The 23,930-nt window shown below is 36.2% G+C and overlaps 1 protein-coding gene across 2 annotated transcripts in view; it reads right to left on the bottom strand.

The window, feature by feature from the left end:
- Positions 1 to 23,930, bottom strand: part of LOC112606209 — a 501,724-nt gene that overhangs the window by 228,590 nt on the left and 249,204 nt on the right. For both annotated transcript variants that reach the window (XM_025356376.1, XM_025356377.1), the window contains 6 exons: positions 20,359 to 20,460; positions 16,873 to 17,036; positions 13,703 to 13,828; positions 11,913 to 12,018; positions 3,519 to 3,653; positions 867 to 985 (listed from right to left, as the gene is read on the bottom strand). In XM_025356376.1, the coding sequence (XP_025212161.1) occupies positions 867 to 985; positions 3,519 to 3,653; positions 11,913 to 12,018; positions 13,703 to 13,828; positions 16,873 to 17,036; positions 20,359 to 20,460 (752 nt within the window). The remainder of the gene's footprint in view (positions 1 to 866; positions 986 to 3,518; positions 3,654 to 11,912; positions 12,019 to 13,702; positions 13,829 to 16,872; positions 17,037 to 20,358; positions 20,461 to 23,930) is intronic.

The following is a 23,930-nucleotide window of genomic DNA, read 5'->3' as shown; positions in this document are numbered from 1 at the left end:
TGAGAATAGCATCTGGCTTAGACACTTTGTTGTTAGAGTAAGCGGTGCAGCCTGCATCTACACCTGGGAATTTGAGTCTGTAGATCACATTTTTAATCATTATATGATATCCTTATATCTGCTTTGCAGGTTAGAGAAAATTTCCCTTCTGTATTTATGGCTGGATCAACTTCTCTGATGATTTCAGCTTAAGCACATCCTAAGTGCCTATCTAGCCAGAAGTCATTGGTAATGGTTTTTTAAGTCCTGAAGTATGATAGAAATCATTTTTTTCAACACTAAGTGAAAACAAAATATCAAAACTAAAGACCAAGAAAAAAGAAAGTGATTAGAAAACAATATTTTGGGACTCTTGGAGATAAATCAACTTTCTTCCTTAATCTGTTTTCCTTTATTGTATCTTCCTAAATCAGAAAAAAACAAATATGAAGGACACTTATGGTCCCTTACAAGCCAGCATTTTTTGGTCTCCGTGATTATTCTTTCACAGTTCAATATTTTATATTCAGAAGATGGAAAAACGGTTAAGAATACACACAAAAATTTAAGTTTGTTAATTAGCAATCAAAACAGATATAAAGAAATGAGTTATAATAACTACAGAGTAAAGCAGCAGTTTGTCTACAACATAGGTACATGTTGAAGGCCAACATTTCACCTTTTAAAATATTCTTAAAACACTACCAAACTAAGTGGCATACATTTTCAAGCTTACTTTAGATTCAGAAATTAATATTGTTATTATGAACACAAATATAAACATTGAATGAATATTCAATCCAAACCAGGAGGCATCACAATTGAACTGCTCAGAATTCTTGAAATTAGCATTTATTATCTTGAGCTAAATAACTCATAAGCATTACCTTTTCTGTAGGATTAATTTATATCCTTCTAGTGATGTTCCCTCAGCAGCCTTGACTCTGATAGGATGACCAATAGCCAGGCAGCCCTGAGTTATCGCTCGACTCAGGATCATTCCAGTCTTCCAATGAATAGAGAGGGGGAGAAAGGTCTAAATAAGTTAAAAGAACCAGAAAATTCAACAATGTGTCACAAATAGTGAGGTCATTATGCCTGGATAACCCTGGATATTAACAGTTGCTGAAAGTGAAACACTACCCACAACTTAGCAGTCAGCGAGCCCTGCTCAGAATCAGTAATCTTCTGTCCAACAAGGGTGGCATTTTACAGTTCAGTGCAAAATAAAACAGACCTTGATATCTTCATTTGTCTTTTTTTTTCTGTGCATATTTCACAGTGCAGCAATTTGGGGTCCATCACGTGTCACTTGCTGTAGTTATAACTACAGAGCTTACTGGAAATATGTACGCACAGAAAAAAATAGTGCAGTGAACTGAAAAGACTGAAACAAATCCTTAACCTTTGTATTAATTTAAAGTTTTACTCTGGGTCTAAATATCATGGGTTAAACATTTTAAGGTGGTTTGTGAACTGCTTTTGTTTTAAATGTTAGGATTTCCTGCCAAGGAAATTAAAGGGGAGTATTGCTTGAAGGGCCATTTAACCATTTTCTTACTTAGTGAGTCAGTACAACATTTTTTATAAGTGACAACCAGAGAGAAATTTGTCTACATCTACTGGAGATTTATGGCACGTAAAATTCTCTCTTAACAGGTAAAAAGGTTTATTTTTAAAAGAAGAAGAGAGAGTTCAATCTTAAAGGATTTTCAGAATTGCTTCCTTTTTAGCATATACTTTATTTCTTGTGTTTGTAGTGTGGAAAAGAAACATGATGATGACTGATGACTTAGGAAAAATATTTCTTTAAAAAATTGGTTTTAATAAGCACTGAATGAAATCCTTGTTTGACCATGCTTGTCTACACAGAAAGAACTGCTTAGGGTGAGGAAAGGCAGCCATCATTTATTAAGCACTTTCTGTATACCAGACACCATGCTTGAACATCACACATGCTTTCTCACTTCACCTTCGCAGCAACTGTGCAAAACAGGTATGACTAACATCATTCATAGAAGAGAAAACAGTAGTTCAATGCAGCTAAGTAATTTTCCCAATGTCACACAAGAGATTTCAATTATTTAATAACTCCAAAACTATACTCTTTTGGTAGGCATTCCAATTATTTTTGAGGAGATTTTAGACAAGTATATGTTTTTGATTATCATGAAATTCTAGAAACAGATACTATGAAATTAAAGAATATGGGATTTGAGAATGGACCTTCTATAGCAACTAGTCCAACTTGTTTTCATAGAACACTAAGGCCTAGATAACATGTGTGACTTGTCTGCTGTCATACAGCTATTCAGTGGCAGGGCTGAGACTAAAACACTTCCATTATGCTCACAGGTAAGTCAAATATTGAGGAGTGTTTTATATTACAATGAAAGTTCTGAAGTCAAAGAGACCAAGAATCTTTCCTCTGCCATTACTAACCTTAGTTTCTTCAGCTGTATAATAAAAATCTGCACAGTTCTTATAACATTAAATGAAATAATAAATGTGAATAAAGTACCTAATGTAATGTCTGACATATAGTATTCAACTAAGTGGAGATATTATTATTAAATCAGAAACAAAATACCAAGTAAAAAGGGCAAATAGTTAACATAGCCTCCAGCTGGAAATCCAGATTTCAGGAATAGCTCATGTAAACTTACTATGCTTTGACACATGAAATAAATAATATGTCTTAGTACCTTTGTGTCTTAATTATTCTACAAGTTCTTTTTTAACTTTTAAAGAACAATAGCTAAGGGCAATTCAAAATTTCATTTGAGAAAATAGTGTCAATCTTCCCCGCCCCCCACAGCAAACCTCACTGGGTGACTTCACATTCACAGGAGTGCTAAGAAGTAGCAAAATTGTCTGTGATGAGGGGGCAAAGGGAGATACAGGAAGGATAATTGTGAACTGCACCATCTCTTTTCAACATAAATACATATTTACAAAATGTACTACAGTAGTAAGATGAAAGAAAAGGACAATTCTATGTTCTTCTATAAGTCATATGCAATAGTACAATAAATAATAAGTGAAAAAGATTAAATATTACCAACACACAGGAACAAAATGTGTTAGGCACTGTTCATGTTTATACTCAGGGATTTCTTTTAAAACAATGTCCTTGCTAAGACGATATGCAAAGCTGGTATATGTTGGTAATCTACCAGGCAGGAAAGCTGAGGGATAAAATTCAAAATGAAGATCTAGGAGTAGAAGCACATTCAGACAAATCTCATGAAAATAATGAGTCTGTGGACTACAGACAAATTCTATGCTTGGTTTAAATATACTGTGAGGTATAAACTAATGAGCAGCATGTCTGATAGTGAACTGAATGCTCACTTGAGAATCTACATAAGTCCTGTGGGCTAGGCAATACCAACAGCAGAGATAGCATTTATAACAGCCAACAATTTATCACGCTTTCACTTCTATGCTCGCATGCATGAGAGCACTGGGTGCCAGCAAGTGCGGTGAGCCAGCAAGCAAGGGGAGGTCACTCAGGGAAAACAGACACTCTTAGGTACCTTGGTGATCAGCCACACACTGGCAGCAGGCCAAAGGATCGATGGCGCTATTTGACTCCTGCTGCTTGCTTCACTGCCTGAGAAACTCCGCTTTCCAATGGAAACAGAGGCATGAAGGACAATATTGGGATCTACCTATATCATGAGAAGAAGTATGCATTTTTAACTCATAGTCTAAGAGTTAAACTCTTCAACACACTTAACCAAAATAAGTTATCCTAGAACATTATTTATTCTGATTGATATCTCTTTTCAAAAAGTAGCATTCAATCCCCTTCAATTCAATCAAGAGTTGTTGAGCACCGACTCTAACATGCAAGACCCTATGCTGTGTGGTGTGGAATATTACAAAATATTTTTTCCTGACCCAAAGAAACATACAACAGAGTACAGGCAATTTCTCTCTCTCTCTCCCCACTCACCTTTCATGATAAGCTCCATATGAACGATTAAATAGTAGTATTACAGGCATGAAAAAATGGTAGGCTCATTTCCACTGGAGTAACCTAAAGGTGGAGCATCTTGGAAGACGTAACAGGTAAAGTAGGCCTTGAAGGATGGGGACAATTTGACAGGAATAATAAAGAATAAAAAGGTATTCCAAGTAAAGGCAATGAGTCTTAGGATTCGCAGGTACACTCAAAAAGTAAATTTGCCCAAACTGTAGAAAGTGTCAAGTGTAAAGCTATGGAGTCAGGTGGACAGTAGGGAGCCAGTGAAAGCTTTCTTTCTTTTTTTTTTTTTCTTTCTTTATACTTTAAGTTCTGGGGTACATGTGCAGAACATGCAGGTTTGTTACATAGGTACACATGCCATGGTGGTTTGCTGCACCCATCAACCCATCACCTACATTAGGTATTTCTCCTAATGCTATCCCTCTCTAGCCCCCAACCCCCCAACAGGCCCCAGTATGTGATGTTCCCCTCCCTGTGTCCCTGTGTTCTCATTGTTCAACTTTCCTTGTGAGTGAGAACATGTGGTGTTCGGTTTTCTGTTCTTGTGTTAATTTGCTGAGAATGATGGCTTCCAGCTTCATCCATGTCCCTGCAAAGGACATGAACTCATCCCTTTTTATGGCTGCATAGTATTCCATGGTGTACATGTGCTACATTTTCTTTATCCAGTCTATCATTGATGGGCATTTGGGTTAGTTCCAAGTTTTTGCTATTGTGAACAGTGTTGCAATAAACATACGTGTGCATGTGTCTTTATAGTAGAATGATTTATAATCCTTTGGGTATATACCCAGTAATGGGATTGCTGGGTCAAATGGCATTTCTGATTCTAGATCCTTGAGGAATCGCCACACTGTCTTCCACAATGATTGAACTAATTTACACTCCCACCAACAGTGTAAAAGTGTTCCTATTTCTCCACATCCTCTCCAGCATCTGTTGTTTCCTGACTTTTTAATAATCAAAACTATCTCGCTAACAGCAGACTTTAGTAAGGTTGATCTGGTAAAGGTAGAGGATAACGGACTGTAGAATGAAGACATCAAAGGCAGGGAAAATAGCTGGGAGTTCATACAATCTCCTAAGAATAAAGAAATATGAGCTGAGACTTTAGAGAGAGTTGTGGGGATGGACAGGGGGTACTGAAGGGGGAGACCTTGCACCCACTTCTCCTGTGTTCCTTATCAGATTACATATGCCAAAGGTGTTGTGCACCTTCTATTCTAGCATTGCTCACTCAGACCTGATTGTCAAATTAGTAGGCACTCACATCACTTGTAGGAATTCTATTACTTCATACTTAATAAATTTTATCTCCTAAATTATATGATCACTTTCACTGAGTAATTATTCTAGGTTTTTTAGTACCAATATTTATTTGTGTATGCTTACAGGAATATACCAATTTATATTTAAAACTCAATAAATGATGTTGCTTTAATAACAATTTATTTCCTAACACTAAAACATCCATTCTATATCTGCGCTAATGCTAGATATTTGTTGAATACCAAATTATTTTTTAAAATGCATAAATTCAATGATGATTTAAAACAAAAAGTTTTACAAGTGTAATCAGGCACTATCATAAAGATAAAACTAATATATGTGGTAATTATTCTATAATGAAAGTCACTTCTCAAGAGAAGAAAACGTCATATGACTCCTACATGTGAAAATGAAATTTTAAAAAATATAGCAACACCACCACATAAGCAGATTTGACTTACAGTGCTTACAGTGCCTGGATTCTGGCGGGGAATCCCCACAGTTTCTGAACAATGATAAACTACATTGTACTAATCCGTTCGCCACAGGACTCAGCATTTAAAGTAGCAGTCTTACTCAACCTCCTAACTCCAAGTTGCCATCACACTCAAAACTCCCCTCTGCAACTGGGCAGAAGATTGTTTTGACTGAAATTAGTCAGACAGAAGAACCATACAGCCAACTGCTTCTTTGTACAGCACCTGCTGCCAGCGCCTACATTCTTGTTATCTCCACAACATGGTTTAATCTTTTAACAGTTGGCTTATTGGTGAAGAGTGAAGGGGTCCTTTGTCTCTGCCTTGGGCTGGCACCCAGTATTAACACCATGCTGTTCTTCAAGAGATATTTTGCTGGACAGTTCCCAAGTGATTCCACATAGAGCAGACACAGCAAGGCCCACTAACTCAGCTTTATTTTGTATTATTTAAAAAAAAAGATTCCTGCCAAGTCTGGTGTTCTGATATCCTTAAAACTGACAATGGCCATTACATTTTTCTTCTGTGACTTCACTTTTTAAATTAATTTGATAGTTTAGTTTTAGACCAAACGAGGGTGGGAAGTTAAGAACTATGAAAGCTGGGATTTGAGAAAAAAAAGTGTTCTGACAATCTACAACATAACATGCCGTGTGTGTGTGTGTGTGTGCGCGCCCATGTACACACATGCACGTGCACATGTGTATAAGAACATTTAGATTGAGACTGGTATCTAAATGCATACTATCATATATGTCATTAAAACCATTTTTAAGTCTTATTGAGAATCAAAAAAATTCTCTTTTATTCTTTTAAATACTTATACACATAGGTCCTTTAAGTGACCATTATAATTTTGCTTGTCTGAATAAACTGTGCTGATGTAGAAGCAGTCAATGATAAAGCAATGCATATACATGCTGGGTCAGTTAAAACGTGTTTAATTATTTTTCCCAAATAGCTAATGAAGGTGGAGTAGCCTTAAATATTCTTGTGCAAATTCAAAATAAGAAAAGAACCACTTATGATCTTCTCTTGTAAATCTACTAAGAAACAGAACACAAGACAATGAAATATTTCTTGAAAGAAGTTCATAGAGCACAACCCTCATTTTGAACAAATTGTTTATTCTATTGCAAATAAATTTTACATGATGTTCACTTTTGATAATGCATTTAGGGTCAATTTGAATAATTTCACACTTAAGTTAAAATCACAGCTAATTAAAGAAAATGTTATAAAATCTCTTTCCTCATGTAATTTCTGTTCTCTCTTATTGTTTCTATGCTCTAACTTTATAGCTGACCAATCCACCCACTTCTACAGTCAACAAATGGAAAGAGCTGAGAGTAGAAAACATCAGCAAGGCAAAATTACGCAGTTAAACAAGGCAAAATATCTAAGATCTAATTTGTCTGAAAGTAAGAGAAGGACTTAGGCTTTTAATTCAAATCCTGTGTCCTATGTTAATGGCAATCCATTCAAAATTTTAACTAGAATTTTGTGTTTGCTTCAGTACATAAATAATTTATACAAAATATCATTTTCAATGACTTGCTCTCTAAAGAAATAGAACAGCAAAGAGTTGTTTGTCATTTCCCAGACTCCTTTGTGGCAAAAAGAATAATGCCAGAATAATACAGTACTTCAGTAATTATGAATGCATTCTACTAGCATCCATAACTACTGAACTTACAAGCTAAATTGTAACAAGTATACTATAATTCCAAAATTATAACTTGATGTTTTTCTTGCCATTTCCATACAGAAGATTGTCACTAATGTCCTGCTGATGTCTGCGGAGCCATGTACTGAAAGGCTAGAATTAAAATAAGTTTCCTTTTGATTCTGGCAGAATACATGACCTGCCAAACATTGGAGTCCATTTTTCTGCTGTATTTTTCCATAACCAGGCATTCCTCAAACTGTTCTTCTCATGAAATATCTCCTTTGATATTAACTACCATGAAGTTTAAATCTCATCCATTTCAAAGAAACATCTAGTTTGACTGCCATCAAACTGAGTCAATCTAAAAATGTTGCCAATTTAAGTAGCAACAGAGAGATGTTGAAAAATGTATTTGCCAAATTGTCAATGTGTAGTAGATTCCAAATCTGTTTTTGAAATGGATAAAAGAGCAACAGGTTGTAATTGTCAGGGTTATATCTGACTCCCACATTGCAAATGGGGATTATACGTTCCAAATTTTTCTCTGTAGGAAAGGTTCTACTTGTCAATAACAGATTTAAAAGAACAGTCAGGGGCTAGGCACTGATATCTCTATCTCAAGCCAATTTTAAAACACATGCATCAAGAATATCGGCTTTGCCTCCCTTCTCTCAACCCCTGTTGTAATCCTCTTAGTGTGTTCTTTACCTCAATGAGCAGCAAGATTCTACAATAAAATGCCCTACAGATATCCGTCACCTCTGCCTGAATCCATCTTTAAAAGTGCTCCTTTTCCGGTTATTAAATTACTATTCCCAATGCACTGATCACCACTCTGTAAATAATTGGAGACATTTTTCTGAAGGATTTTAAAGGTTTCAGCTATGGAGGAGCTGTTTGTCTTTGAAAGCTTCTCTTTACTAGCCAATTTATCAAATTTTTGCTTTCTTACACTACTATTTTTGTTGAACTAAAATTTTTAAAAACTCAAAATGCCATAACATATAAACATTTACTTGAGAGAGTGTTTTCTCATTTTCACTAAATCATTAAAACCATTAAATAATGATAAAATAACTGTAGACTGTTATTCTGTCATTTTTCAACATTTTAGAAAATAGAGTTATCTTGTTATAGTTATCCCACTTTGACATAAAAGCAAAGAGAAAAGCCTCCTTTGAGGTCCTTTTCTCTGATATCTCTTTGCTATCCAATTGTTTTTTAGGTTTGAGTTGGTCTCTGAATTAGTTAATTGACTAGTAAATTTAATTCAGGTCAGCTAACTGAATATCTAGATATTGCAGCAGAGACGGGGATGATCAGGATACTCTTTGCCTTTGAGAAATTTTCAATTTAGCAGGGAGGATAAGACAAGAACCTCCTGAGTTATCTTCCTAATATGAAGGTCAGATTACATCTTGCCTCTGCTCAAATATTTTCGATGGTTCCTTGCTTTCTAGAGAAAATTTAGAATTCCCTAATATCGAATTAAGACCCTTCATGATCTGATCCTAACATCCCCAATAGAGCCTACCATTCTCCCCCATCTACGCTGATGTAACCTGAAATATGATCAGACTTGGAGCCTAGCTGATTTTGAGCCATTCAAGAAATTGTAAGAGGAACAGCATCTAGTTCAACGTCATTGTAAATGGCTCAGAAGGGAAACATCATATCTGCTTTGGAAATGGGGTTGGACTACAGAAAGATTTCATGAAGCAGTCACAAACCAGATAGGGCTAGAATGATGGGCAAGATTTTTTTTTTTGAGACAGTCTCGCCTCACTACAACCTCTGCTTCCCGGGTTCAAGGGATTCTCCTCCCTCAGCCTCCCGTGTAGCTGGGACCACAGGCACGTGCCACCACACCCAGCTAATTTTTGTATTTTTAGTAGAGTTGGGTTTTCATCATGTTGGCCAGGATGGTCTCGATCTCTTGACCTCATGATCCACCCGCCTCGGCCTCCCAAAGTTCTTGAATTACAGGTGTGAGCCACTGCACCCGGCTGATGGGCAGGATTTTAATAGCCTTTACTGAATACGCCAAACTCTGTGCTAGGATATGGCGCGAGGGTGACAGAGAAGGCTGGGTGTGGTGACAAAGAAAGGTAGAATACTAGTCAAAGAGGTCCACATGTGCATAACAACAGAAATCATGGAGTGCTTTCAGAAAAAAGCAAATAACAATCTGGCTTGGCTAACACACAAAGACCATATTAGAGAATATTCAGCCTTGAAAGATAGGTTATGGCTAACTAAGCAAACAAAAAAATACATTCATCAAATATGTATTGTGCATTTTCCCTACATTCAAGACTTTGCATTCGTGCTTAGGAACACAAAGACAAGTAAGACAATACCTGTACCCAGAGAATCCTCAGTTTAGTGGAGGAAAAACATAAAAGCAAATACCTATACCAAAACAGAAACTCAACAACAATTTTCAAAGGAAGATGGGTCCTGAGAAAACAAAATAAAGATTAATTCTTTCCAGAGTATCTAAGAAGGGTTTATGGAAGAAGAAGTTGAGTAAAGCCTTAAGAAGCAAGCAATGGTAATGGTTGGGGGTATATCCCAGGCAAAAAACAACACAAACCATGGCACAAGTATACGAAAGTGGAAAGCATGTTCTACTGCACAATTGATTAACTCTGACTGTAATGTAGAGTATACAGAGCAAGAGGAGAAAATTGGAAAGGTAAGTTGAGAGTGGAGGTAGATTAGAAGAGAATCATGGAGATCAATGAAGTCCAGATGAAAATTTGGAAAGTCAAAAGGCAACAGCCAGGCATACATGTGTTTTTTTGTTTTTTTGTTTTGTTTTGTTTTGTTTTTTGTTTGTTTGTTTTTGAGACAGAGTCTCGCTCTGTCACCCAGGCTGGAGTGCAGTGACGTGCTCGCAGCTCATGGCAAGCTCCACCTCCTGGGTTCATGCCATTCTCCTGGGTTCATGCCATTCTCCTGCCTCAGCCTCCCGAGTATCTGGGACTACAGGTGCCTGCCACCACGCCTGGCTAATTTTTTTGTATTTTTAGTAGAGATGGGGTTTTACCGTGTGAGCCAGGAAGGTCTCGATCTCCTGACCTCATGATCCGCCCGCCTCGGCCTCCCACAGTGCTGGGATTACAGGCGTGAGCCACCGCGTCAAGCCCATACATGTGTTTTGAGCAGGAAAATAATGCTACAGCAAAAACTTAACAAGGAATACCAACAGGATCAGATCTACAGCAAATAAATCTTAATGTCAGATGAAGGAAAAATACAAAATACAAAATACATTAATGAGTACATCATTCTAGTTACTTTAATTTTCTAAATTTTCTCACAACCAGGCAGAAGTAGAAATATCTGATTCTATTTTTATAAGTATACTTGTTTAGATCCATATGCTCCTTGAAGCAATCAATATTTTCAGTTTAAATTTGGACATAATTGAGAAACTGAATGGGTAGCATAAAGAAATTTTAAAAGAGCAGGTTGGGGCAATGTGTCTCTTGCATTGACTCTTAGAAATACAGGGCCCAGTTGATAGGAAGTCCTACTTTCTTTGGACTGCTCTGTCTCCGTAAGTGACTTTTGATTTTGATTTCACATGTTCAAAAATTAAAGTTTACACTGCTAAAATGAGCAACAATCATACACAGAGTTTGCCAGCTAAGAAAAACAAAATAATTATTCCTTCTTTGGAGACAGATTTAAAATGCCTTTCATAACTGAGCTAGAGGAAAAAAAAATCTTCTTTACTGGAAGGATAAATTTCTAAGTGTAAACTGATATGGACCTTTGGGATTGGGTTGCCATGAGTTAGGTTTCCTAAAGAACTTGTGTTCCTTAGATACATTGACCTACAGAGCAAATAGATCAGATCCTAAACTATAGAGATAGCAGCCATCTTAAAGACTTCCTTAAATAACTCCAACTTATTATTATAGCTATTAATAGTACAAAGAAAATATGCCAAACAACAGGGCTTAAATAACATAAATCAGGTATAAGGTTTTCAGGTAGGAATTATATATATTGCTTTCTGTTTTGAAGTGCCTGGTTAATTAACAGGAAGTAAAGAATAATACCTGCCCCAACATTTGTAAAAATAAGTTACAGTTTAAAAAACTGTAATATAATTTATAGTTTAAAAAAAACTGTCACAGTCCGGGCGCGGTGGCTCACGCTTGTAATCACAGCAATATGGGAGGCCAAGGTGGACGGATCACTTGAAGTCAGGAGTTCGAGACCAGCCTGGCCAACATGGCAAAATGGCCAACATGGCCCATCTCTACTAAAAGTACAAAAATTAGCCAGGCACAGTCCCAGCTACCTGAGAGGCTGAGGCAGGAGGATCGCTTGAACCCAGGACGCAGAGGTTGCAGTGAGCTGAGATCATGCCACTGCATTCCACCCTGGGCAACAGAGCAAGACTCCATCTCAGGGAAAAAAAAAAACCTGTTACAAATACCCATTATATGTTGGCTGAGTATTCAACGCATAAAGTGCACCTCTTAAAGTAGGAGAACTAAAATCTGACCTTGTTCTGTAGAAAATGGTTCTCCAAGTCCACATTTTCAAACTGGTCAGGTATCTGTTGACTGGTACAGTTGAAATTAATTGGAAATCCCTCACAAACTTCCCAACTAAGAAGAGTAAAATATGTAATTATTTGTATTAGAATAATATGCATTTAATTACAATACCCTTTACTCTTTATACTCTTTTCTCTTTACGTATACACTATTACTAATAACTTATACCTCAAATCTTGCCTGGAAAGCACCAGCAGTCATTGGGGAAGAAAGCTGTTATTTAAACAACTACCAATGCGTATGTCCCTCTAGACATATTTAGCAATAGGTTGTCACTGGCTGGACTCAGTGATCTCATCAGACTGCTTTTGGTTCTCTGTATATGCCTTCTACTTCAGCATTTTCAACTGTTTATTAAAAAGAGCTATAATTTGTTAAATTATAAGATTGTTAAAGCTAGATGGGACCTTACAGATAGATTACTTAATCCAAAATAGTATCAGGATCTGCAGCGGTGTCCAATATGGTAGTCACTAGCTACCTATTCCTATTTAAATTTAAATTAATTTACTTGAACAAAATTTAAAATGCAGTTTTACATTCACGCTAGTCACATTTCAAATGCTCAGTAGTCACAAAGTGTGTGTCCGTCATCACAGAAAGTTTTATCGGATGGCACTAAATAGTGGCTAAGCACTCAGGTACTTAAGACAAATGATCTGGGTTAGAATCCTGACTCTACCATGTACCAGCTGTGTGACTTTGGACAAATTACTTCTCTTTTTGTGCCTTGGTTTCTGTCTCTGAGAAATGGAGTAAGAGTAGAGTAATACGGAATAATAGGAGTAAGATAATTATGAGAATTAAATCAGTCCTTACCCAATTAATTTGTAACTGTGCCTGGCCTATGGTCAACACTCAGTAAAAGCCAGTTTGTATTATTCGCAGATAAGAAACCAACACCAGGCCGGGCGCGGTGGCTCACGCCTGTAATCTCAGCACTTTGGGAGGCAGAGGCGGGCGGATCACGAGGTCAGGAGATCGAGACCATCCTGGCTAACACGATGAAACCCCGTCTCCACTAAAAAAAATACAAAAAATTAGCCGGGCATGGTGGCGGGCGCCTGTAGTCCCAGCTACTTGGGAGGCTGAGGCAGGAGAATGGCGTGAACCCGGGAGGCTGAGCTTGCAGTGAGCCGAGAGCATGCCACTGCACTCCAGCCTGGGCGACAGAGTGAGACTCCATCCCCACCCCGCAAAAAAAAAAAAAAAAAAAAAAAAAAAAAAAAAAAAAGAAACCAGCTCCTGGACAATCATGAGCAGAGATGAAGCAAAGTGCCTCCTTAGATCTTCTAACTCCTACTCTTCACTGCCCCAACAAGTCCCCAGAACGTTGCTTTTGTTTTAAATGTACCATCATCAGATAAGAAGTTTAAATGTAAACACTCATACAAAGAACATATTTTATATTTTAATGATTCCATTTTAAATGATTAATTTAGAAATAATCACTAAAAACGGCTTTTACGTTTCAAACAAAATTGCTGTTTCTGCAAAGCAGAAACTATGCTTTGCTCATGGCCCCATATGGTTTTCTAAAACTAGGGGAAGTTAACAAGTCTTTTAGGCACTACCTCATTATGCCATTAAATAAATCAATAAAAGAAACAATTCTTATTTAAGATAACTGAAAAAGCATCTTTTAGTGTTTCGAATCTCTTACTCTGAAAAATCCTGAATTAAGTGATTTGGATTACTTTAACCAGATCTTTAACAAGATTACTTGTTAATTTACTTGCCACATCCAGGTAGCAGAACAGCATTAGGATCCAAAAAGGTCTTATATGCAACCACGATGTCACCTCTGGCAAATGCACTCACTCGGTCAAAGGTCAAACCCAAAGCAAGGTTTAGTGGAGATCTGAAAAATGGAAAAAGCATCAAAACTATCTTCAGAAGTATACATACATTGAAATTTGAGCGCAAATAAACAATAAAATACACATTATCAGTGTCTAATAAAATTCGGAAATAAGTGGGTTTCCTATTATATAGCACTATTGTTGGTATTCTATACTAACACCTGAAATGTATACTTCAGTTTATTTAGCTGATCTATAATATGCCAAAATAGTTTCAACATATGTAATTTTAAAAATAATAATTGCAATAATTAAAGCCAAGTATTTAGTTAGGAAAAACAATCGTCATTCATATAATGTTCATTTTTCATGTATAACAGTAATCGAATACATCTATAGTAATCTTGGGAGCTGATAATTAAATGAATTATTAATATTTGGCCACAAACAACTATTTTTGTGAGCTCACTAAATGCTATGCTGATTTGGTTTTCATATTACATATTGTTAGGCACACTTTTAAGTGAATTTGGAAATTAAAATCAAAAACAGATTTTAAACGAAAACAATGGCCACTATTGTACACTATCAGCCATTTTTCTATAAATAGCTTAAGACTTGCTATTTATCTCTAGAATTAAAAATTGACGACATCACCTGTGTAGTCTTGTTACCAAAAATATTTAAATTGAATCTAATTATGAGAAAACACTCAGACAAACCCAGAATGTGGGACATTCTACAAGAAAACTGCCTGGACTCTTGAAAAATAAATTAATGTCATGCAAAACAAAACAAAAGATTAAAAGAATATTCTAGATTAAAGACAACTAAAGAAAATAACTAATAAAATACAAGGAAGTATATTTGGATACTAGATTACAAAGAGCTCTAAAGCATATTTTGGTTAGCTTGAATAGAGAGTATATATTAGAGGATATTACATCACTGTTGACTGTGTTAGATATTATAATGTGGTGACACATAATTCTTCTTCAGTTATGTGACCTGAAGCATTTAGGAGTGAAATTTTAATGTCTGGAATTGCTTTCAAGCCGCTCAAGAGGGAGAGAGAGATGGGAGATATAACAGGTAAAACAAACGTGGCAAACTCTTTAAATTAGTGAATCTAGATGAAAGATATATACAGGAGCTCATTGCACTATTTTTTTCAAGTTTCCTTAGATTTAAATTTTTTCAAAATAAAAATTTGAAGGAAAAATAAAGTATTCAAAATAGAAGCGGACATTGGCAAAAATCATCTTTTACAAATGAGTAGCTTGACCCCTTCAAATCAACATAAATTAGACACAGTAGAATTACTTACTGAAAATGAAAACCATTTACTTAGTATGTATTGCACGTTTTCTCAACATATTTCAAACTAGATGGCAATAACTTTTTAGACATATACATTTTAAATATTCCCATGGTAGCAAAATGCTGTAATGGTTTCCTGGTGTTTTATGTTGGATTGGAAACCAAAAAAAAAAAAAAAAAAATACATTAAACTTAAAATCATACTGAAATACAAATAAATACATGCACCGGTAAATTTCTCTGACAACAATTCTCAGCTGATCTTTAGAATATCTCAGATTTTTTTGCATTTTACCAGTTATTCCACAAATATGATCCAATTAGCTAAAAACAAATGTTTAATATTATTAAAACGCTGCATTATAGCAAACATCATTAAAACTATCAAAATTAGTGAGTCGTTAATTTCACTTTGACAATAATATTAAAAAGAAATAATAATGACACATTTTATTAAAGCCTATCCTTGTAATAGGAAGGGCTTACTCGATTATTCAAGAATTCTTGCCACTTTAAAATTCATCAGTTTTTATCATTGTAAAAACAACTCTACTTATAATGCAATTAAATTGTATTTTGAAATTTATCTATGGACAAAAACTTACCATTCCTTAGAGATTTTTTAATTATCTAAATTACACAGCCTAAGAAATCATCAAGCATTTTAATTTTACTGGGACAGATGAAATAAAATTTTGTAACATGCAACCCACAACTTATTCTAGCAACTTCCTCCAAAACCTTGATGGATTTCTGAGTACATTTGTTTCAGTATTTGAAATTTTAACTATTTGAATATATAGCAAATCCAACAGCCCTTGTTTTGCTAAGATTTAGGTTTATTCATGCTATTTTCATTATAGTTAATATATGATCAGTTATACTCTATATGAAAAATTATTTTCCCTTATTCTGTTCTACAGATAACAAGCTAAAAAAAAATTAAAAATAGGCAGAAAAGTGTGTTTAAGTTTCCTGACAAGCAGTTTCAGAGTTCATCTGGATGTGTTCTGTCAAAATATGCATAAATTTTCTAGATATTGAACACAACAGCCCAGCTCATCACTGCCTATATACTGCAGCCTTTTTCTTTCTTCAGAAACACAGATAATTTTATGCAGGAATTTACCAATCTACAAAAATTTACACAATGCTCAGCAATAACCAGTAATTATTGTGGGATAATGTAAGGTGCTTTTGAGGAATATAACTTTGATAGGATAGGGCTTATAAGCTTTACCAATTTATCTTTAGCCGTCCTGTCATTGGTGCTTAAAAGGTTAAGACTTTATTTGTGAAAACATAGAGAGATAGTGGGGAATCATGTTGTCTACAGCTTCATAAATCTTGCTTAAGATCCTTTTCAATTACCATCCATTTCTCCTTTAAAAAGGGACAAAAAAAATAGAGGAGTGGAAGCAGGTCAGGGCAGTGTGCGACAATGACAGTGTGATGGGCTTGGGCCCCCCGTGGCGTTTCCATCTGCTATCATTAAGGTGACTACTCAGACATGAACAAATCCCTCTTGCTGTGCTGACAGGCAGACTTCAAAAACTATGACAAGGCATTAAGACAGAAAGTCACAGAGAGAGAGAGACAGAGAAAGAGAAAGAGATGTCATATTCCACAAACAATACTGCCTTGCAAAAACACCTCTGAAATTTTATTGGAATTCAAAGTAAAAAATCTTTCATAAAGGGTGCTACTTGACTTCTCAAATCCCCTTTCAAATTAGCTCACCCCTGGAAAGATTGAGGACAGAAAACAAATCCTTTGCTCCTACCTGTATGCTCTACCATAAGAGACCCAAATTTTTTGCTCATTCTTCAGCAAAAGTGGATTCTTAATTTCTTGGCCATTCTCATCAAAAAGCCGCATTGAGGAAAAATTGAGGCCTGGTGGGTTGATGGAAGAACCTCGAAGCCTTTGATGAATCTTGAGAAGTAACTGGTTGGGGGTGGGGGCGCAGAGGGGACAGAAGAGAATAAATAACCCGAAATGGGAACATCTGTAATAAACTGTCTCTACTCTGTAACAAATGAAGTCCAAACAAATGATAATTAAATTCATATAGAATGTTAAAAGAAGTGTGAAATGACAGCAATGTTTAGCTCAGTGTAAAGTAACAAAATGAGCATGGGCTTTTAACCAGCAGGGGGTGCCACAGGCTTGTGATTGAGCTCTGACCCTTTGGCACAGGGACTGAAAGCAGATGTGACAGTCTTACAGAAAGAGCATTTAGCTTCTACACATGGTAACGGTCCTCTTTGATAAGGGTTATGCTTTTCTTGTCTGAGCTACACATTTTGTTAGGGGCCATCCAGACCACGTTCAAGTTTTACAATCACCAAGCTCCCTGTCCCCAGCAAATCTCAGGTAACTAATAGTAGGACAATTGCCAAAATTAAAATCACTTTTAGCCTAAGTTGGTTCAGTTAAAAAGATCTCTCCCTAGATGCATTTTAATTAGGAACCCTGAAATAGCTTGTGGACATCTTCAATAATGAATGTTTTTAAGTTGTGAGTAAGACATCATTAAAGTGTGAAGTATGAAAAGCTGTCATTTAATATTTAAAATAATAGCATTGCCAGTGTTTGCTTCTATCTTGCATTTAGAGTCTCTAAATTATCGAGATATTTCTAATTTAGGGCAAATTTCAAATATAAAGTAAATCTAACAGAACTGTGCTGCATATGGTATTTGAAAAGACATTTTTCATTATCCTCTGTCACCTTTGTTTAAGTGTTTCGGCCTCTGCTCTTCCCTGCTCTGCACTCCACCCTATCCATCACTCTTCCCCCAGCCTTCTGTCACGGGCTTCCTTTTCATCTGTCCCTTGTCAGTTCTTGTGTTTCTCGATTTCTTGTTAATCTGTAATCCCTGCAGGGATGTGGATGTAGCTGTGGTCTTTTCTGGCCTAACTGCAGTTCAGGGTCCTTTATTTTCTTTTCTTTTTTGCTCCTCTATTAATTCCCATTGAGGGTATATTGAGAAGTGCTAAATGCTGAGGCTTAGAGGAAAGAAGGGAAAGTCACAGGTCTGCCATATATCTCAGGTGTCTCACGATTGGCTGTAAACTCGACTGAGCAAATATTTCCCTTGACCAGAAACTACATGTATAGGACCTAAGAATTAGGTTTTGTCCCAATTAGAGATACATAATAGTATCTCCAATTTAGTGTTTTCATTAGCTGAAGATTTTTAGTCTTGAGCATTAGAAAGGCATTAATAGTTCTCATCCAGCATAGCCAATTCCTTTGAACTAAAAATGATCATTACTCTCCTCTTTAGGTGTATAAGAGGCAAAGGTGTCAGAACAGTAAAAATCTATATTGCCTTGGTTATTTTTCCATTGAAATGGCAAACATATTTTGAAATCTACAGATTGTATTTCTAAAGCCCAACATTTATTTTTGTGTTGTTTCAGCCCTTGAGCTTATTTTTGTTGCTTTGCTATTATTTCAGAAAACATGTTATGCTGATCATTTTTTAAATCACAGAGATTTTGCTTTACAGGCACCACCTTTTTATAAAGGGGAATGATACAAAAGATTTAAGGCCTGATCCAGGAAAGAAATGTGTGTACAAAGAAGAAGGATGCGAGGTAGACATGCGATGTCAGCACCTGACCACTTAACCAAATTCACTTTCACAGGAGTTGCATTGCAATCTCTATTTTCTCAAGTTGGTGACAGACTGCATTTTAGGTGTTCAAAGATGAGCATTCAACAGTCTACAGGAGGTAAGGGCCTCTGTGCCCCTCATCTTTAGGTCATTGGTTAGGGCTTTGCTGTAGCAACCAAAAACTGTGATAATCTTCACCCATTTATCTTTAAAGCTATCATCACCAGGCCTTTATAGGATAATATAGGATAAGAATTTGTTCAAGAATCTGAAAAGAATGTGAAACATCTTAGACTAGTGGGCTAGTGATTGAGACATGTGTCCACACAAGGGAGTGGTTGTTCTTGGGTGGTGTAACAAGGGCTCTCCCAAAGAGCTTTATAATGCCCCTAATTAATGTTTTTGCCCCAGATTTATTGCATACAGAATCACAGCACAGCTCAATTTCAGTGTGCTGTAAGTCAATACAAAAAGTTTCTATAGAATAATATCTTCCTTTATTTTATTTATTTATTTATTTTTTTGAGATAGCATCTCACTCTGTCGCCCAGGCTGGAGTGCAGTGGTGTGATCTCAGCTAAATGCAACCTCGGCATCCCAGGCTCAAGTGATCCCCGCACCTCACCCCCAAGTAGCTGGGACTACAGGCATGTGCCACCATGCCAGGCTAATTTTAAAATTTTTTGTAGAGATGGGGTTTTGCCATGTTGCCCAAGCTGGTAAAATATTCTAATGTAAAAAGTCGGGGAGACAGGTGAAAATCCTATGAAGGCCTTTGTGTCATGGTGATTTGTATAATCAGGTATGTTATGGTAAAAAGAAACCAGTCAAGGTTCTGGATCTTTCTCTCTCTAATCATAGTATTTCTTCCTCTCTTCCAGGTCCAGCTAATGATCCAATGACAGCATCCCAATTCACATACAACTTTTTTGATTGGTTGTAAAAGCCAGGTAATGGATACCACCAGGAGAGGTAAGTCTGAGGGTGCTGAACTGAAGGGAGAAAAAGGGAGCAAGTTACAGAGCAAAGGCAAGGCAAGAGAGCCCAAAACACTGGTGTGTGCTCGGGTGCATAACCCCAATTTGTAAACAACAGGCTGTTCAGTGTCCTTTTGTGCAAGACAAAGACCCAAAATAAAGACCCTGAACATGTTGGTTTTGCCTGAGAAACATCCCAATTGTCTGGAAAACAGGAAAACGTAAGAGTGCCTATGATGTAAGCAAAACTAGCTGTACTTGCTCTTAATGAGCAGGGGAGAAGACCAAGGCTGCATGTTAATTACTCAGAATCTAGGGTTTAGAAATACCCTAGATCCAGGGCATACTCTCCACTGAATATAGCACTTTTTTAAAAGTGTAAACAAGAGGGAAATCCTGATGTATCAAAACCAGGGCCCAGCATAGACAGATTCCAAATATAAGCATGAAAAAGATTAAGAAACTGTTAGGTATGGAGTTCAGGAGTTAACACTATACTAATGCTGAAAGCCCAAGAAATTCAGAAGTCAATCTTTGCAATATCAGTCTTTACAGATCAACAAACCATTGATCTTCTGCAAACAACTTTAAGATGTAATTGTATAAATTAGTTGCAATTAACTTGCAAGACACTTTAAAGTCGTAAGTAAACTGTCAGTAAACTTACTCTTTCCATCATATGGTCAGTCTGAATTGGGCTATCAGATCCCAGATCTTTTTTCCTGATACCAACAGAGATCTCTCCAGTGTTTTTACCATTTTCAAATACCTGAAAAATAAACACATTCAAAAATAAAAATAAATACATGCACACATACATACATATATTCATACACACATAGATAAATTTAGGTAGTCGTCCTTTTTCTTGGCATCGTGTCAACTGAAAATTGTGCACACGGGAATTGTGCAAAGCAAGGACAGACTGTATAAATACATGTGAGTAGGTAACTGGCAGAGGAAATCAACAGCACTAAAAGAAAAGAAAGGCTCCTGCTTCTCCTTTTGGTTTCAGTGTCTAATTTGACTGGCACACCCTACAATCTTATAATAGAAGAAAATGTGGACATTAAAGGAGGAATCACTGACCACAGTGGATGCTTAAATGAAGCAAGTGTCAAAAAAAAAAAAGTCAATAGCAATCTCACTAGCTCATTTTATTCTTCATAAAGCCACAAATAATGTGAGGAATATTTATCTTTGGTTTATACTTAAATACATCAGCGTTCAGCTCATCTTCTGGCTCACAAAAAGGAAATTTAACCTGACAGATTTATTGCATAACAGTATGATGAAAGTCATCCATTTTAAGTGCACATATCCAACAAGTTGTTGAGAACAGAGATAAAATTCATAATATTGCATTATGTAACACTCGCTGGGGAAAAAAAAAAAATGCTAGCAAACATTCTGGTCAAAAGGATCTGAATAAACCAGTCCCGACAGGATGGCTTCACTAGAGTGAACACCACCCCTCCGACCATGCGGAGGATCCATGTGGGATGTGCCATTCACCAGGCAAGAAAGGAAGCAGCTGAGACGGGCCTGATGAATAATTTAACTCCCTGCTTTTTATTTTTTTTTTCTCAAAAGTTCTTTTCTTTCCTCTCTGATATGCCCATCACATCATCAGAGCCATTTTATTTATTTCTAGTGCTATTTCCAGAGAAGATAATTTGGGAGAATACTTATTTAAAAATGAAAAAGAAAACTACCTTTTTTATATTTTTGAGAAAGTTTTTGAAATGTATTTAATTAGTCTCAATCAGGTTTTAGAAATAATGTGTTTCAGTAACACTTCCTCAGCCTTTAGTCATAAATAAAGAAAAATAACAATAGTAATGTCAAGAATGGTAGGTTTCATTCCAGTCAGTGACATTCATTGAGCTACTGATAGTCCAGTCGAGACCCTACAGCTTTCAGCCTTGGTGCACTGAGGATTATTTTTAAGTAATAATCCTGAGTAAAGATACAATTCTGAGTAAAAAACATCTCTCTACTTTTCCAAGGAACCTTGTAATCCCAACTTTTGCCTGCAAACCTATGGAAAATAATGTGGGAAAAGACTCTTACTGTAGCCATAATCTCTTCAGGGCTCAAAACTCTCAAGCAACAGAGAGATTTAGCAATGAAGGTCACAATTCTAGGTGGCATGTATTCTGCAAGGTTAGTGTTGACAAAAGCTCAGTTTGGAGAACTTATTGATGTTCCTTTGTCGAGACTTGCTAGACATGGAGTCAGAGTGCAGCAAATTATATTCTAGAAAATAGCAGTGCCAAGTGCTAACTGCTAACCTGAGAAAGCAGAGAGGTCTTGGTCAACACCTAACACCTTCATTAGCTCACTACTTTCTTCACTACTGATAATAAGGCTTCCCTTCTATGTCCAGAAAAGTGTTCTCAAAAATAAAAATAAAAATTGGCTATGACCTCTGTAAATCCTACAAGGGCATTTTAAAAAAGAGATGTTTTAGTGGTTATATAAAAGTTTAGATGCTTAAGTGAAGGGAGGCTGCCCTCACTAGTCATACATATAATGTGTTTTCACTGTGTGTCCAGAAACCGAAAAATTCTCCAAACTGAAATCTTATGAGATTCTGTTTTTCTTAAAGCTCAGCCCTAGTGTATAAGCTCTATATTAATATGCCTATTTTTAAAATGCAATATATATACAAAAATATATTTATGTACTTATTCCTCCTTTGCCTGAGGAATATTTTTATTTCTCATATCCAACGTTTAAACAAAGATAGCTCTCTAAAGAGAGAGTTTCTATGATTGACTTAGATATAGGAAAATAAAAAATAGTCTACCTTTATTTTCCTCCTGCCCAATTCTTGGCTTAAGAAAAATCAGCTGCTGTATTGGCTTCCCAGTGGTTCTCTGCATGGCCTCACCTCCTTACAGCTCTAAAATTAAATTCTCACCCTTGGAGTGGGATGATGCAGAAAGCCAGCTAAGGCTAGCCTTGGGTCCCAAGGAATAAGGTCATAGAACCTAAAAAATAATGATGCACATAGCAGCTAACAACTACTGAAGAAACATCTAGGAATAGGAATAAGTTACGTCTATGCCCTTAGTAACACAAAGTACAGAGTTTCAAGAGTGTTTTCTATTCACCACAGTCTTTTTACTTTCCTTCATGTCAATATTGACTTTTCTTAAGCTAAACTAAATTAGATTAACCCTGAAGTTTCATTGCAATGTCAATTCATTCACTTGACAAATATTTATTGAGTGCCTACTATGTACCAAGCACTGTTCAGGAACTTAAAAAGCATCAGTGAACTAAGATTCCTGCTCTCAACATGTTTACCCTGTGCTGGACTAGAGGGAGAGGCCAACAATAAGCAATAAGCAGAACACAACAAATGAGTAAATCATATAGCATATTCAGGGTACACCTGGATCTTGTGAGACCTGAAGTTTATATAATTTGGTGGGTCTTTTTTAACAAAAACAATGCAAAACTACAAATGCAAAACTAGTTACGAAATACTCAGAATAAGAAAACAACTTACACAGATTTAAAAAGTTGACACAGCAAAAACATTAAAAATTCAGAAAAAGTCACAAAATATTTTCATTAACTATCCAAAGCACATGTTTTTACTTCATTGTGTTTAATCACCTCTTCATATAGTAATTCTGTAACATTTTCTAAAGAGAGAACAGAAAGATAATCCAGCCTTATCTCTAGCATGGTTAATAAAAAAAAATTATTCTTGATTAGAAGTTTATTTTGGCATCACAACTTTATTGGTCATTTCATTCAAAGTTTTAGGATTGATGCCATATTTTGGAAAACCTCAATCATATTTCTTTAAAATATGAGCTGTAAAATGTGGAAAAATATTCTACCAATTAATTGGCCCTGTTAATTTCACACCATGTTTCTCTTCCACCACCCACCCACATACATTTGGTGCCAAGCACTCTAGTGCACCAATCAGAAAACAGTACACTATAAGGTCAACAGGCAGTAGCTGTCTTCCTGGAAGCTCTTTCCATACCAAAATGGCTAGTATTAACTGAGCTATATAAAGAAGTGACTGCAAAACACTAACTAGATTACACTACACCCAACTCAATGTATCCCTAATTCAATTTCTCCTTAGCCATACCTCAAAAATGTGTGCAGTCATTTCAAAATCATGTGGTACAAGAGAGGATATGAAAGAGAAGAAATTGAAGTGGAAAGAGACAATAGGTTTAACCAATTGTAGTTAAAATATATCAC

This window comes from Theropithecus gelada, chromosome 14 (assembly GCF_003255815.1).
Source record: "Theropithecus gelada isolate Dixy chromosome 14, Tgel_1.0, whole genome shotgun sequence".
NCBI classification, from domain to species: Eukaryota; Metazoa; Chordata; class Mammalia; order Primates; family Cercopithecidae; genus Theropithecus; species Theropithecus gelada.
Note: the sequence above shows the minus strand (reverse complement) of the source record. Positions and strands in the feature narration are given on the sequence as shown.